We start from the raw sequence: 16,356 nt of genomic DNA on the forward strand, positions 1-16,356 counted from the left end.
GCATCAATGTGTGCATTTGATAAAGATAATGGAGCAGTTGCTTTAGGGCCACAGGGTAGGCCTATATCCCTTAAGGTCAAATAATGAGATCGACCTCCGCCCCCCTCTCGCACCTCCACACAGAGCCCCCCCACATAACAAATCCCAACTCAGCCCCTGGTTACATATATACAGTATACAAAAGTAAAGGAAGAAATATAAAGAAAATAGTGATTAAAAAAAGGTAACATTTAAAGTACAATATTTTCTTCAGACACACATTGACCTACGGCTCGCCTGCTGACGTCACTTCGCTGGCTCAGGTCCGCGTCATCAGCCGCAATCTGCTCACATACTCTGCAGGTGAGTGTCGTTGGATGACTTCCACTTTTACCGCACACACAGCCTGGAGGAGGGTGCAGGTTTGCAACACTTCTAAACGATGTTTTTCCCGCAGATCAGCAAGTCTCCTCAATAATTCCTCCGACAAGTTTCAACAAGAGCCTCCTCCTCCTCCTGATGCGGAGATGATGATGTAAAGAGCTTTATTCCTGGGGGTTGACACCGCCTGTTTTCTGTCTTGTTGCTCCACCTCCATCGCCTTGAATTAAAGCCGCATTTGAGGCTCCGCGAGGGCAGTTTCTCAAGAGGAAGCAGACGGGAGGCGGGTTGCTTGTGTTTAACGGAACATTTAAAAACATGGCAGAGAATAAAATGGGTCCGAACCTCCAGGCTGGAGCTGGGATCTTCGCCAAGCGGTTCCAGAAGTCTTTGAACCGAGCTCAGGAGAAGGTGAGCCATGGAAATCAAACTTTGTTAAACTTTCTTAGGGTGCGTTTAACAACTGCACCCTAGAAGCACTGTCATGATCTTGGTGAGATAACACAGACTTCATAGCCTTTGCCCAGCCTCACCCTGTGGTGGTGATTCACTAAACACCCTATTTTTACGGTAAACACACTTTTTTTCAAGATGACTGTTAGGAAATAGATTATTTTACATGTCTGAAAGGGGTTTATCTTCAAGTTTACGATGTAAAACTAGCTGCTTCTTCATGGGAACATAGCTGTGTATAATTAAAATGTACATAAGTGTACAAACCCTTGACAATATTTGTATTAATTCATTTTTTAATTGTATTCGGAGACTCTTTTTGATGCACATAGTTCATATTTGTTGTATCTTTTCCAGAATATTTGTATCAGACATAAATAAAGACTGTGTATTTTCTAGTCTAAGATATAAAATAAGGCAAGCTGCTCCTTCAGAGGAAAGGCAGGTTGATTATAGCTATTATTTACCCTAGAATTTGGCAAACGCTTCTCAAGAATACCTATTGTGCTTATGAACTACTGCTCTGTGGCAACTGTTGCTTTCACAATCTACTGTCCTGTCATGCAGCTCTGTAACAAGTCAAAACTCATAATGAAATGCTCCAGATGAGAGGATAACATCATGTCAAGCCTATTAGTTTAATCTGATTATAACTGAGTGTCATCAGGGAGAAGCAGGCAGGAAACCACTTTCTTTTAGAGTTTTCTGAATGCTTTGAACTCTTATATTTGCAAGGTTGCTGATGCATTAATGAACACATTAGTGTGGAGTTTCCCAGGCTGAGCATCGTAGTGTTTTTCAGATGTGTGCGGACACAAAAGCTGCCACTTCCTGTCTCTGCACTTCCTCTCGCTTGCTGAGCTCTTCTCTCTCAGTTTGTGGTCGACTTGTTTAATTTCCACTGCTCCACCTTAAAGTAGCAGCTACTCAAAGTGTCATGGACTGCTGGAGTTGCAAGGTCGATTTCGGGGGTGTCCATTTCTCATAAATGGGAGGATAGACCTGATAATGAGAGCCTTTGTTGCAGATTTAACGTTAAAGGTCATCCAATGTAGCGTTCAGGATTCTGTGGACTGTGAAGGACACAGTAACAATTAGCCATGTGTGTCAAGTTCAAGGCCAGGTTGGAGTATGTGCTTCTGTATATGGAGCACTAATCTGTTATTATCAAAATATGCTAAATCTGCAGGGCCTATTTTATCCCGACAATGATTACACTGTTGGACCAATAATCTGCTTTGGCATTTGTTTACTGCACCTTCTAATTGGCCGAAATGTACACTTATTCATTTACATTACATTACATGTTGCTTGTTAGACGCTTTCACCCAAAGCGACTTACATACTCAATACAGTGGGCAATCCCCACAGGAGCAATTTGGGGTGAAGTGTCTCAGGGACACAACGACATGCTGACTGCAGTGGGGTTTGAACCTGTGCCCCCCTGATCCGAACACCAACGCACTATCCCACTGCGCCACACGCCTCTGTGCAATAAGCTTTTATGGACCCAAGTATCTGCCCCGGCATTAAAAATCATTCCAACAATTAGGCATTGCACACTTTTAGTCAGTTATTGTTCTTTCTTGACCAATCCTGGTGCCTACATTACGATATTACTTTATTTGTCAGATCAATTCTGAAATGTGACTTGCGTCACAGCAGCTCCATGTCAAACATCGACAGACAAGTATCCAGACACAATACATGAAACACAAACATTTAACATAACAGCACAATCAGTGAGAGAAAACATGCTCAAAGAGCCTTCAGCGTGCATTTGATCTGGGATCAGCTCTGTGTTTACTGTGAGGACTGACTGATGCACGAAGGAGTGCTTCAGTCTGACTTTATTGAATGGTGGGACCCTGTATCTCCGATTAGAAGGTAGCAGCTCATATTCAGTGTTGAGAACATGGTTTGGGTCAGAGATGATGTTGTTGGACAGCCTCACTAGGTTGTTATGATAGGCTGAGTCATAGAGTCTCTGACAGGTTGACCAACAATCTTTGAGCAGATTTTTAACAGGTGGAGCAGTTTTGATTTTAAAGCTGCGGACAAACATTTGTACCAGGTAGCATTGCAGTACTGCAGAACAGACATGATCACAGATGTAAAGAACAACAGAAGAATTTCTCTGCTCGCCCCAAAAGACCTAAGACGGCGGAGAAAATAAATTCTTTGTTTTGTCCTTTTGCTCAGATATTCAATGTGATCCTTCCATGACAGCAGATGGTCAATCATTACACCCAAGTGTTTGTATGAAACTCCCTGCTTGATTTCATCTGTATGGATGACCATGGGGACTTGATGGGAGTCAGATGGTGAGCCAAAAAGGATTTCCTCAGTTTTCTTGGTTGTTGATCTCAAGAGCATTGTCATCAGTCCACTCCACCTCCTGATGGACAGCCTGTTGGTGCAGCTCAGGGTCGTCTGTGTTACTGAGCAGAGATATTACTGCAGTGTCATCAGAGTACTTAATGATGACTTGATTTGGTGTGTTGGTGCGACAATCATCAATGTAGAGAGTAAAGAGCACAGCTGAACTCCCGCAGCCCTGGGAGGGGGGGGCAGATGACAGGGTTTTGTTAACCTTCACAAGTTGCTCTCTACTAGTGAGGAAAGCAGCATACCAGTAAATCAGGTATGGATTTACTTCCATTTTGGCAATTTTTTACCCCAAGATGTCTGTTTGTGTTGTGTTGAATGCTGATGAGAAGTCTAGGCATTATTACCCACAATGCAATTGGACTGCAGAACGTTTGGCCTGAGATTTGGGTGGGTTGTCCGAGACGAAGAGCAGACTACTGCTGTTGAGTTGTGTTCAGCGCCGGATTTCATTCGGAAGGCACAGCTTCAATGCAGAGACGTAAAAAAACACATTTGAGCCTTGTGACAAAAATACATCCGATTATTCATCCGCATGAGTGGAAATGTGTTTGCTTTGAAGAATAATTACTGTTATACTCCCTCTGACGTTGCCAGGAGTCTGTAATGGAGGACACACTTATTGTTGACGCTTGCAGAAACGTATTCCAAAGTCAATACTTTACAGACCCAAGGATAGGGCCAGGAGGACACTCAGCAAAAGTGGTTATTTGGGTCATTGTTGCTGTTGGCAATACATGTTGCTAAGGTATGTGGTGAGTCTTTCCTTTTCTGAAGGAGTAATACAATTGGCTGTCGAGAGTCAAAATGTCTAAGTTGCGAAATCCTCAAATACTTTCCAAATCTGTTTTCCAGGCAAAGAAAACACGCTGTCTTGAACCCCGATCTAAACTGAGATCACTTGATGACATTTATCAGATCATGTGCAACTCACTCTTTCCCCATATGCCCCTGTAAAACAACATTGATGTGTAAAGCTGTTAGAGTTCCTCTTTAATAAGTCTCCCTCTAGTAATCATGAATGCTATGTGATGTGAAACTCACCGTGCCGTCCTCTCTCAGGTCCTTCAAAAACTGGGCAAAACCATGGAGACCAAGGACGAACAGTTCGAGGTGTGCGTTCAGAGCCTCAACAAACAACAGGTAACTTTTTAACACAAGCAACAGGTCTCTCTCTCACCACTGGACTCACATATAGGTCTATACACTGCTTGCTTTATTACAACGGCTCATTAAATCCCCCTTACCAAACATTCCCGTTAAAAAAAGTGTTTTGTTTTTGCTGCCAGTTCACAAAATCAGCTCAACCTAATATTTTCCTGCATATACACAGCTTCTAATTTCTCCTCATGGCCATAAGCTTGTTTGCTTGTGTTGGTAAACTTGTCATGGTTATAGAGTGGTGCAGGCATGAGTCCTTAAACCTGGAAAGGATAGATATATATATATATATATATATATATATATATATATATATATATATATATATATATATATATATATATATATATATATATATATATATATATATATATATATATATAGAGAGAGAGCTCTGTTTTCCAGCCTGACTCTATTTAATTTATTGTTTTGGTTGTGTGTGATTTAATTAATTTATTATAATTTAATTAATTTGTTTTATTTATTATATATAATTTATATATTTTAATATTATTTCACATTTCATTTGCAATGTTGAATGTTCAATAAAAAGTTATGTTTGAAAGGATGTACTTGAATTATTATTATATATTATCATTATGTCTAAAATGGTCTTAAAACGGCGCCGACAATATTATCGTTTATCGCAATAATTTCCAGAAAAATTTATCGTCCAATACAATTAATTATCGTGACAGGTGTGCGTGTGATGCTTATGAATAAACGTGTGTTTGACAAAGACCTTATGTTCTGCCATTTTCCAAATATTCAAAGGGAAAATCCCCTAGCTTTTCGCTGGGGAAGCATTTTTTGATGCTAATATCCAGGTCGGCCTACAGCAATACATCATCACTGCACCACTCTATTACTATGATGTCCCCACAGGGATTAATAAAGATCCATCTCATCTTACTTACCAATGGTGATAAAAGAAAAAGCAAATCACTTAATGTCTCATTTCTACTTGTGCCACTGTTTTAACATTCTTGATCCTCCTGTTACCACTTTTACTTCAGCTCGACCAAAGGTTCACTTTTAGGTTCCTCAACGCTCATTCAGTGTTGAATGCAACACTACTTAGAGCGAAACTGACTACAGGAAGGAAGTCTGCATGCTCACAAGACACGCTGCTTTCACTTCACCACCGCTATTGCCACATTAAAAAGTTGTGATTTGATATTTAATTTAAACTCCACACTGTGGTAAAACAACCATATATTGCACATCAAATGCAGCTTGGGGGCTTTAAAAAGCATTCCTGTACAGAAAGTCCCCGAAAACAAACTGATTTCAACACGAGGGTGAAGGAAATGATCACGCATAAATGACTCGGATCTGCTGAACAGATACCGTTACTAGGTGTCACCAAGTTGTTTGACTCATTTGTTTTTCTGCTTTGTAGGGTGATGGCAACAGGCTGTTTAAAGATGTCAAAGCCTACCATGCTGCAGTGAAAGGTAATGAAAGCATTCACAGAACACATCACATTGCCAAAGGAGTTAGAAAAATCCACTTCCCCTTTGATTCACTATTCTTGGACGCTGTGTCAACTTTCGCAATTCTGTGTGTGTTGCCATGTTCGAAAAGGACAATTAAAAAGTCCTGCAGGGAAAATGGCAGATGCAGCTTTGTGGTTCATGTGGAAGAAACCGCGGTGTTTCTTTGGATGTCAGCTCTTGCTCCTGCATCGTCAGGAAACCAGTGTTTTTCTGACCTTCTCGGTGTGGGTGTAGCAGCAGAGCCACAAACCATAAACACAATAGCCTCACAATGCATTGCTGATTCTGCCTGATAAGGTCCTTACTGTATGGAGTCTTGATTACATTTCTTTATTTTGTCTCACAATTCCCTCTTCCTCTCCACAGCCATGCATGACACGTCCAAGCGTTTGTCCCAGACGCTGCGGGAGGTCTACGAGCCGGAGTGGAACGGAGTGGAGGACTTCGCTGTCATCACAGAGGTATGATCAGAGATGGCAAAAGTACACACATCCTTTACTCAAGTAGAAGTACAGATACTCGTGTTTAAGAATACTCTGGTGAAAGTAGAAGTACTGACTAAACTTCTTTACTCAAGTGAAAATAAAGAGGGCTTTGAAATGTACTTCAGTAAAAAGTACCCATAACTAGCAGCTGTTTTAAAGAGTACCTGACCTCCCTTTATATTAATAGAACAATAATGTAATTGTTAGCTAATGAATGTTTCCATGGTGACCAACGGCAACATGACAACGTTTTCATTGGTCCCTCTTCTTTAGAGAAGACCAGGAAATGATGGATACACGGATCGTGTTCAAATCAATAGGCACGCAATGACTCTAAATAATAATGATCACGCCACCAAACACACATTCAAACTAAAGGAACCAGCCTGTTTGGAAAATGTGAGAAGTAGAAAGTACAAGTATTTGTGTTCAACATGTAAGAAGTAGAAAGTACAGGTATTTGTGTTCAACATGTAAGAAGTAGAAAGTACAGGTATTTGTGTTCAACATGTAAGAAGTAGAAAGTACAGGTATTTGTGTTCAACATGTAAGAAGTAGAAAGTTCAGGTATTTGTGTTCAACATGTAAGAAGTAGAAAGTTCAGGTATTTGTGTTCAACATGTAAGAAGTAGAAAGTTCAGGTATTTGTGTTCAAAATGTAAGAAGTAGAAAGTACAGGTATTTGTGTTCAACATGTAAGAAGTAGAAAGTTCAGGTATTTGTGTTCAACATGTAAGAAGTAGAAAGTTCAGGTATTTGTGTTCAAAATGTAAGTAGGAAGTATTTGTACTCCACTACTTCCCACCTCTAGGTATGATGTGTTTGTTTGAACAGTAACATGAGGGTTGCTCCAGAAGGCCAGGTCATTGGATAAAAAGGGTTTTACTTTAGCAGGTGGGTCTTGCATTCTGAAAAAATGGTTTCACCAAGCAGTTTTTAAAGATTGTCAGTTTCTGTTAAAACCCCCTAATTCCCAACTCTAACCCAATTCACCAGCAGGTTCATATGCAAGTACACATTTAAGTGGAAAGTGGAGTTTCTCTCTCTACTGTAAGCCATACTTCTCCATTTCAGCAGCCCTTACATACAAAAACGTTTTATTTACTTTTATGACTTTCAATAGCTTCTTGTGGTTTTATAATTTGGGGTGACACAGCGGTATAAACAAAGGTTGCCTCTTATAGGTCAACAAAAGGGAAATAAGAATTTCTAACCTGGCATCGTCCAAAGTTAACATTTCTGTTGTTGTTGTTGCAATGTATGCAAATCAGCAAGTATTTAGTAAGAGATTGCCTCATTTGCATATAAGAACATAACATTTAAAACACTTCCAATACAAAAAGAACCCCTAATGTAAGTAATCAACCTAGAACATCCTCATATTGATGATTTTTAAAAAATATAAATTTCAACCACATTCACCTGTAGCATCTCCCCTTAATTCTTCAAACACATAGTGCAGCATATTCATATTCTAAGATGTCATGTATTTATTGACCCTGGTTGCAGTCAAATTGATGTGATTTGATCCCAACTGTGTCCCTTAGAGTGAAGACTTGCTGTGGAACGACTACGAAGAGAAGCTCAGTGACCAGATCGTCCGCACCATGGAGAACTACACCAGCCAGTTCCCAGAGGTCAAGGTAACCTGAGGCTTTTTACCTTTTACACCAGTTCCTTGGGGCCTCTGAGAGAACATCTGTCTGATTTTAATGACACCCATGGAAATCATCTACATTTTTATAACTAAAGAAACTCTTGTGTGTGTTTTAGGAACGAGTAGGTAAACGCGGCAGAAAGCTGGTGGACTACGATTCAGCCCGTCACCACCTGGAGGCGCTGCAGAGTGCCAAGAAGAAGGATGAAGCCAAAATAACAAAGGTAAAATAAGCTAGTGATGGGAATGAAGGCTCTTTGAAGGGAGCAGGATCTCATGGCTCCGTTCCTCTCCGAGAGCCGTTCAAAAGAGATGTTTTTTTTAAGGGGGCGGGGCTAATAGGTTTATCTGCAAAATAATCACCAAGATAATGATTGACTGTATTTCCAGACATCTACTTTTACTCACAGAAAATGTATAACTTGCTACATCTCTCAGCCAGCCGAACTACAACTCCAGCAGCATGCGTTATGCCATCATCTACAGCAGTGCTTCTCAAAGTGCGGTCCGTGGACCACTGGTGTTCCGCGAGCGCCCCCCAGTGGTCCATGAGTATATTGGTACAATTTCACATTTTAAATAAATTAATAAATTAAAGTTTTACGCACTCGCGGGAATATCTCCGCAATGGAGCAAGCTTAAGTTTCTTTCGATGGTATGATATAGCCCAGCGCAACACCTTCATCACACATGTTGCCACTTGTTTGTGTTAGGTGGTCCGCGAGTGTTTTTTTTATTGGTTAAGTTGTCCTTGGTATGAAAAAGTTTGAGAAACACTGATCTACAGCATGGCAACTTTGCATCCAGGAAAGCAAGTTTCGTTAAAGGCGAGTGGCAGGCAGTGAACCATCGATGAAAAGAACCCGGTTCCCTTCGTTCGTACCAAAGAGCCGTTCAAAAGAATCGGATCGTTCGCCAACGTCACATCACTAGAATAAGCATTATAGTCAATAAGTGGTGGCAGATAGTCAAAGTCAACTTTATTGTCAATCTTTCAGTTTGTGTGTACAGACAGAGAGATCGAAATGCCATTACCCACAATCTCGAATATAAAAATACAAATATGTATCCTACCTATACACAATCAACAGACACATATGCACACATTAAGACATAAGTAAAAGCACAACAATCAATATATACAAAGTAACAGTCACTTCAACAACTTTGAGAAATGTGCATTAGTGCAAGACTGGATTAGTTTCGACTGCAAGTATTTGAATGATGTTCTTTTGGATCCTCTTCAACAGGCGGATGAAGAGTTCAACAAAAGCCAGAATGTCTTTGAGGAGATAAACACCGAGCTGAGGGAGGAGCTGCCTGTCCTCTATCAGAGGTAAGGTTATCATGAACTCATAGATAACACTTAGTGGAATTTCGTGGAAGAGTTTAATATCATTATCAAGTAAAGCTGACATATCCGTGTGAGAATAATCAAGTTTACGTGCGAAAGTATCCTGTTCGGTATACCAGCGAGTTGTGTTGGGTAAACAATGGGAACATTATATTTGTTTGCATAAACAATTACAGTTGAAGCTCTCTGACGAAGTTTCTGTTTCATAAACATGTTGCCGTATATTTAAAGTGATGTGAGCAAAGAAACCATGATAGTGTTTGATCCTCCTTGCCTTTTAAATACTAGGATGTGCTACCCTTTTCCTTTTTATCTGAAGACCTTTTTCTGGCGATGCAAAAACCTTCTTACGGCAAAAAGGGAAACCCCTCTTCAGTCAGATCTAAATGGTTTTCTCTCTTGTGTTCAAAGCTTTAGTCAAGTGGATGAAAACGTTTACCACATTTTCTCAGTTCCCCTTTTTTTTGCTTCATCTGCAAAATAGTTGTCTGTTGTTGTCAAAAGGCTGTATAAACACTGCCTAACTTGCTGATACACTATACTGTATATATATATAGTATAAATGATATTGTGTTTGGAGTGTATAGAGAAAGTAAAACTCATATAAATAAACAAAACATGAAGGCTTTAAGTCGATAAAACAAGGCAGTGGCCGTTTCTCAATCGCGAGGATGCTTGCTTGGTAGCACATGTCTTCCGAGTCACTTCCTTCAGAAGCGAGCTAAGAATCCTTCCTGGCATTCGGAAAACAAAGAGTGGAACAGGCGAGCAAGTGTGCAGGTGTGCGTCATATGCGAGGCCCCGCCTTACATTTTCCGCCACAGATTTGGGGAAATTGGTCCGTGTGCAAAGCATTGTGGGGATTTGAAGGACGCGAAGTCTACCCATGTGCAGCCTCGAAAATTACCCCCAAACCAAGGACGCGGTCTCGGTGGAATTCCAAGTATGCTGGAGATTGGAACAGTCCTTCGGCGGCACTCGATGACGTAGCATCCTTGAAATATTGGCTTGGAAGCCAGTTTCCTCGAGATTGAGAAACGGCCAGTGTCTCTCTTCAGCCTCTTGTGGCCAAAATGAGAACTTTTTTAATCTGTTCTTAAGTTATAAGCAAATAGGAAACTACTTATTAAATCCAACATGAAACATTTATCACCAAAAGAAAATATATTTCAGTTTGCTCTCAGTGTTTCTCGACTTAAAGTCAAAGAGAAAACGCATGCGTTGGATATGTAAATGTGTAAATCAGGCCAGTAAGATTTACAGCAAAATGTCTTCAAAGACACATTTTACAGAACGTGCATATGACCTCTTGATGTTTTACTCAGAAGGGATATGAGATTGAAGTGAAAGATTAACTGAGAGCTATTTTTGTGTCTGTAGCCGGATAGGTTGCTATGTGACGGTGTTCCAAAATATATCCAACCTGAGAGACGTCTTCTACAAGGAAATGAGCGTGGTGAGAAAAGACATAATTTCCTCACTCTCATACTAGTGATGTCCTCATGCATGTTTAAATGATATTGATGTTCGTGTGTGTTATGTCGCGTTGCAGCTGAACCATGAGCTGTACAATGTGATGAAGAAACTGGAGACTCAACACTCAGGGAAAGCTTTCATCATCAAGGGTCTGCACAGGTGAGGCTGGGGTTATTAAAGTGTTCCCAACACGAATGTATTTACTGGCAAATAACTTTCATTCATAGTGCTGCCTTTCTGCTATTGTGCTTTCATAATAATGGAGCACTGTTGCACTTTACAGGTGGATTTATAAAAGGCAGAATAGCTTTATTGACATCATACAACATTTCGTAGGCGTCTGTCAATGCAGTCAAAGAAATGGGCACAGTAAATAAAAGCAGCAATGAGAAGGCACTACTTCGATTAAATTGAATTAAATGTACATATTTACACTTTTCACAGACAACAAAATGTTAAATAATACTTTGTATTCATTAAAAAAAAAGCAAATATTAACCTTGAATGCTTTTAAAGGTCACCTATTATGCAAAATCCACTTCTTCATGTCTCCTCTACATCAACATGTGTCCCCTCTTCTCCATGTCTCTTCTACATCAACATGTGTCCCCTCTTCTCCATGTCTCTTCTACATCAACATGTGTCCCCTCTTCTCCATGTCTCTTCTACATCAACATGTGTCCCCTCTTCTTCATGTCTCTTCGACATCAACATGTGTCCCCTCTTCTTCATGTCTCTTCGACATCAACATGTGTCCCCTCTTCTTCATGTCTCTTCTACATCAACATGTGTCCCCTCTGTGGAAAGAGACTCTGAAAGTTTCAGGAACAAAGATTCTCTCTCTTTTTGATCCATTTCTATAAAAACCTGTCGGAAAATGAGCTGATCAGATTTTGGCCACTTTATGATGTCATAACGATGTTTTGGCTTGTGTAACCATTAGCCAATCAGCAACCAAGGTACCCCCCCCCCCCCCCTATCACCTGAATCTCCTCCCAGAGCACCATTGAGTTCTTTTTAACTAAATGTCTCTCAGAGGGGCGTGGGGAGGGGCTCCTTATTTTCATCTAAAGTAACAGACAGAGAATCAGCACTTTGGAAACAGGGCTGAAACAGAGGGGATTATGGGTAATGCTGCAATGATCTGTTTGGTGTTAAGAGCCAAACACTTCAGAGACATGTTTTGTTTATATCTGAGAGCTATAATATATTGATGAAAAACAGTATAATAGGTGACCTTTTTAAATATGCTAAAATTAACCTTGAATGCTTAAAAAAAGGTCCAACTATGTTTTAATTTATTCAAACAGCAGTACAAGCAAGGCCAAGAAGAGGAAGTCTCTGGTTATCTCCAACCCCATCCCCTGCAACACAGCCTTCCCCACGGACCACGTCTCCCTCCATGCAGCAGACGGAGACAATGGAAAAGACACCGTCCAGGGATCGGAGGAAAACGCTGCGTCGTCGTCCAAAGACTCGTCGGACTCTGAGTTCAGCTCCAGCGGCAGCAACTCTCCTCACAGGCAGTCGGTGTGCGAGCAGGAGGAAACAGAGAGTCTGAATCAAGAGGAGGTGGAAGTGGAGGTGGAAGACGAACTCGCTGAAAACCAGTCCGATGACTCTGGGGTCGGGGTGCCGAAATCAGAAGCTGCCAATCAAGAAGTGTCTGAACCCTGTGATGCTGCAGAAAGTGAACTACAGGAGAAGGATGAAGAGGAAGTGGAGGAGGAAGTGAGTGAGGCTCCATCATCAAAAGAGGGGGGGAAACCCAAAGCTCCACCTGTTCCCACCCCTCGAGTCTCCTTCCACTGCACAGATAAACTTCCACTGTTACCCGCTAAGGAGCAGGAAGAGGAGACAGAGGAGGCTTCAGACAACCAGGAGAAGGCTGACTCAGGAGAGGACTCCACTTCCCACAATCCACCTGGCTTCCTGCACAAGGTATATATCTTTTATTAATCAGAATCATAAAAAAAAAAAAATGTGACAGTTGTTCTATTTAAGAATGAATAAGATAACATATTTAAAATGTTATGTTAATATAATACGTCCAACAAAGATACATAACATAAAAATCATTAAATATTATATTAAATACTAGAAGTCATGAGTGCCTGACGAATTTAACCTTTATGCGTCACCACTGATATTTTTTGGCTTTCTTATTTAATATTGGAATGGAATGCTCTTAACATCCCGATAGCAATGAATATCTGAAGTGCTTTGACAACAAATCCATAAAATAATGTCACCTGTGGAAGCCTAGTACTGTAAAAAGCACGACCAATCATCTGAGCCGGCCCGGGTAAAATAACTGGATGGCCTACCTGCCTGTCAGTATGGAAGCCCATTTCCGCCACTTGAAAAAAATAAAATCCCCATGAAAGGTCGAAATAATGAGATAAAAAGTCATAATGAGATAAAAAGTCATAATAATGAGATAAAAAGTCATAATTATGAGATAAGTGTGCATGCGCTGCAGTGGCGCTGTCTTCAAAGGTCCATTCATCCACCATGCAAACGGCATCTAGTCCTAAATAAGGGAACTATTACAGGTGACTTTTGTAAATGTTAGATGTTACATATAGCCTATATTGCAGCTACAGTAAACTGCAACAATGCAGTTCATAGCTTTGACATTACCTGTTATGAACTATAATATATATGCCTATAGTTTTGTGGTAACGTTCACAGGTTAGTTAGGCTAGCAACTCACGGCAGCAGTATGCCTACATTGTCATTAGTGGCGTGAACGTTGTTTACTAGTGACAGCGCCACTGCAGTGCATGCGCACTTCTTATCTCATAATTATGACTTTTTATCTCATTATTATGACTTTCTTATCTCATAATTATGACTTTTTATCTCATTATTATGAGTTTTTATCTCATAATTTCGACTTTTTTTATCTCATAATTATGACTTTTCATGGGGATTTTAATTTTTCTAAGTGGCGGAAATGAGCTTCCATATGTCAGCCTTCCATCTGTGCACAAACTTATCTCGTGCCCTCATTGGTCATGCCCTCATTTGTTTGTGTTGGAGGAGGGGCTCTGTAAGGAAGTGGCAGATTTTCTCCGGTCGTTTATTTTCAAATTCTAGCGATCTCGAGCCGGTTTCTCAAACTTACATACCCTACCTTTAAACTAACCTGTTGTACTACCTGTTTCTCACCAGAGGGTGGTGCTAGAGAGCAATGCAGCGTCTGAGGACGGCGCGCTGCAGTTTGAACAGGGTGACGACATCCTGGTGCTCGATGACACTCAACAGGTGTCAGGAGGGTCTGCTGAGGGGGATAAGGGAGGAGAGCTGGAAGCAGCATCGGGATCTTAAACACTCTGGGATCTTCTCGGAAAAACTCCTCCAGCCTGAGAAGGAGGAGTGAGGCCAACGTCTTTCCTCAGTTATACTTTCTCCTTTTGTTATGTCAAGCAGTGACACACACACACACACACACACACACACACACACACACACACACACACACACACACACACACACACACACACACACACACACACACACACACACACACAGGGAGTGATCCCATATGTTGTGTATGTGAGCTGTGAAAACAGATGGCCTCACATGATGCGATGTTGCAACTCGTGGAACAAAAATGAGCTTCAGAACATTTCCTAAGACCTTGGATTGTTAAATGTTACAGTATTTTACTCTTATTGTATTTTTAAAAGTCTTTCTGTGAAACACTGTGAAACAAAAAATGTCTTTTTTTTTTTATATACCAATGCTGTGATCTTGTGTAAAATGTCCAATAAAGTTCTAGATTAAAAGGAAGTGTTTCAGTCTGTTTTAAATCATGCCGGTTTGAATTCAGCAAGGTTCTGCTTTGGGTCCTATATTTAGCTGATTTTCGGATATTTAAAAAGCAGATATAATAATGTGCATTTTGTGTTAAAAAAGGGAAATTGTCGCTGGAGATAATATCTCAGTCTGAGCGTGAGAAAGATCACAATGATTCACCACCAAGGAATGTGAAATATTGTCAGGATCTGGAAACACACAGCGACTGATTCACTGTGAAGAGTTTACAGGAGAAAGGTCTGTCTTATGAAACTAACGAGTGGCGGCTCACTTTAAGGTGATACGGTTCTAGTGTGTGGAAATGAGAAATGAAGTGTCCCTTTGTACGCATCAGCAGAATATGTCCTAATGCACTAGAATTGGCTATAATCTTACTGAGGTTCAAACTCATTTACACACTAACCTAAAGCCACATAAACACACCAAAAACAACTATCACGGATTAGCTCATGTAAATAACAATCAAGGAAGTAAAACAAAAAATATAACGGTTTTAAACCAAGCAAAACACAAAATGAACATTCAAACTATAACTTGAAAATGAACAACACACGGGCGGTGCAGGATGACGTATTTACCCGGAAGTAAGCTGCATGGGTTCCCTCGACAAAAAAGCAATGGGATTTCTCCATAGGATTTTGGAAAATAGCTCGAAATAAGGTCTGTGGAAAACGAACCTGTTAGATAAATGCACGTTTTGTTCAGCCGGATAATATCCACAGTATGTCTACCCTACTTTTATCATTTAGAATCATAAATGTAATCCCCAGAAGCAAAATGTTAACGTTATGCTATAAACCAGTGGTCACCAACCTTTTTAAGCCCAAGATCACCGACCTCGGCCTAGGTGAAAGGCGAGATCTACCTATTGCAGAATTGAGTGAAAAAGAAGGCCCAGACAATGCTTCCAATTTGAGGCCTTTTATATAGGCTAATCGCATCTGAATTACTGTTACAATGAAGGCTCCATAATCAGCTCACGGCATATAGGCAGGGGTAAAGTGCTATTGGGGGGCGGACCTCACCTCCTCTAGGGGGATGCTCGCCCGGGAAGATTTTTTTTTAAATGTTGAAGTTGAAAGCATCAATCTGGTGCACTTTGAGAGCAACATGAAGAGAATTTGTGACAAAACCGTTCTAAACACTCAGAGTCCTTTAGCTCACCTGAGCCCCTCAGTCTGACAGGAGAGGACTCTCCTCCAGCTTGTTATGGAAACAGCTCCTTATGTCCGTTAGTGCAGCTAGCTAACCAGATGCTAACATCACGGTCCCGGCTAGCACCGGTCCCGCTAGCACCGGTCCCTCTCTCTCCCTCTCTCCCTCTCTGCCACTCTCTCTCTCTCCCACTCTCCCTCTCTCTATCACACTAAATGCGTGTATTATATTATTGAGGTGTCTCAAATATACGTCAATCAAGTGGCACCTGCTAACGGGGTGGTGGATGATAGGTTTACATCTAAAAACGTATTTTTCAAACATTATTATTTTTATTTTATTTTTCTTTCTTTTGTTACTTTTTTTTTTAACGGTCCGCGATCTACCCGCACCACACTCGCGATCGACTGGTTGGCGACCACTGAACGAACTACAGCCGAGTCCAGCAGCACGACTTCAACATCACGCCAACTTCAAATCCATATTGAAAAATACAGATTCAAAATTGTACAAGTTGAAGCGTTTGTTTTAACAGTCTGCAGG

General features: G+C 40.8%; 1 protein-coding gene across 1 annotated transcript; it reads left to right on the forward strand.

Annotated features, from left to right (window-relative positions):
- The first annotated feature begins 324 nt into the window (after positions 1-324).
- On the forward strand, positions 325-14,631 carry bin2b (bridging integrator 2b). The gene is made up of 12 exons (XM_079683497.1): positions 325-342; positions 437-771; positions 4,264-4,344; positions 5,765-5,819; positions 6,228-6,322; positions 7,894-7,989; positions 8,120-8,227; positions 9,254-9,339; positions 10,738-10,813; positions 10,910-10,992; positions 12,144-12,774; positions 14,011-14,631. Exons 2-12 carry the CDS (start codon positions 679-681, stop codon positions 14,164-14,166), a joined length of 1,560 nt encoding a protein of 519 aa, XP_079539623.1. The 5' UTR covers positions 325-342; positions 437-678; the 3' UTR covers positions 14,167-14,631.
- Positions 14,632-16,356: the final 1,725 nt, after the last annotated feature.

This window comes from Notothenia rossii, assembly GCF_949606895.1.
Source record: "Notothenia rossii genome assembly, chromosome: 5".
Lineage (NCBI taxonomy): Eukaryota > Metazoa > Chordata > Actinopteri > Perciformes > Nototheniidae > Notothenia > Notothenia rossii.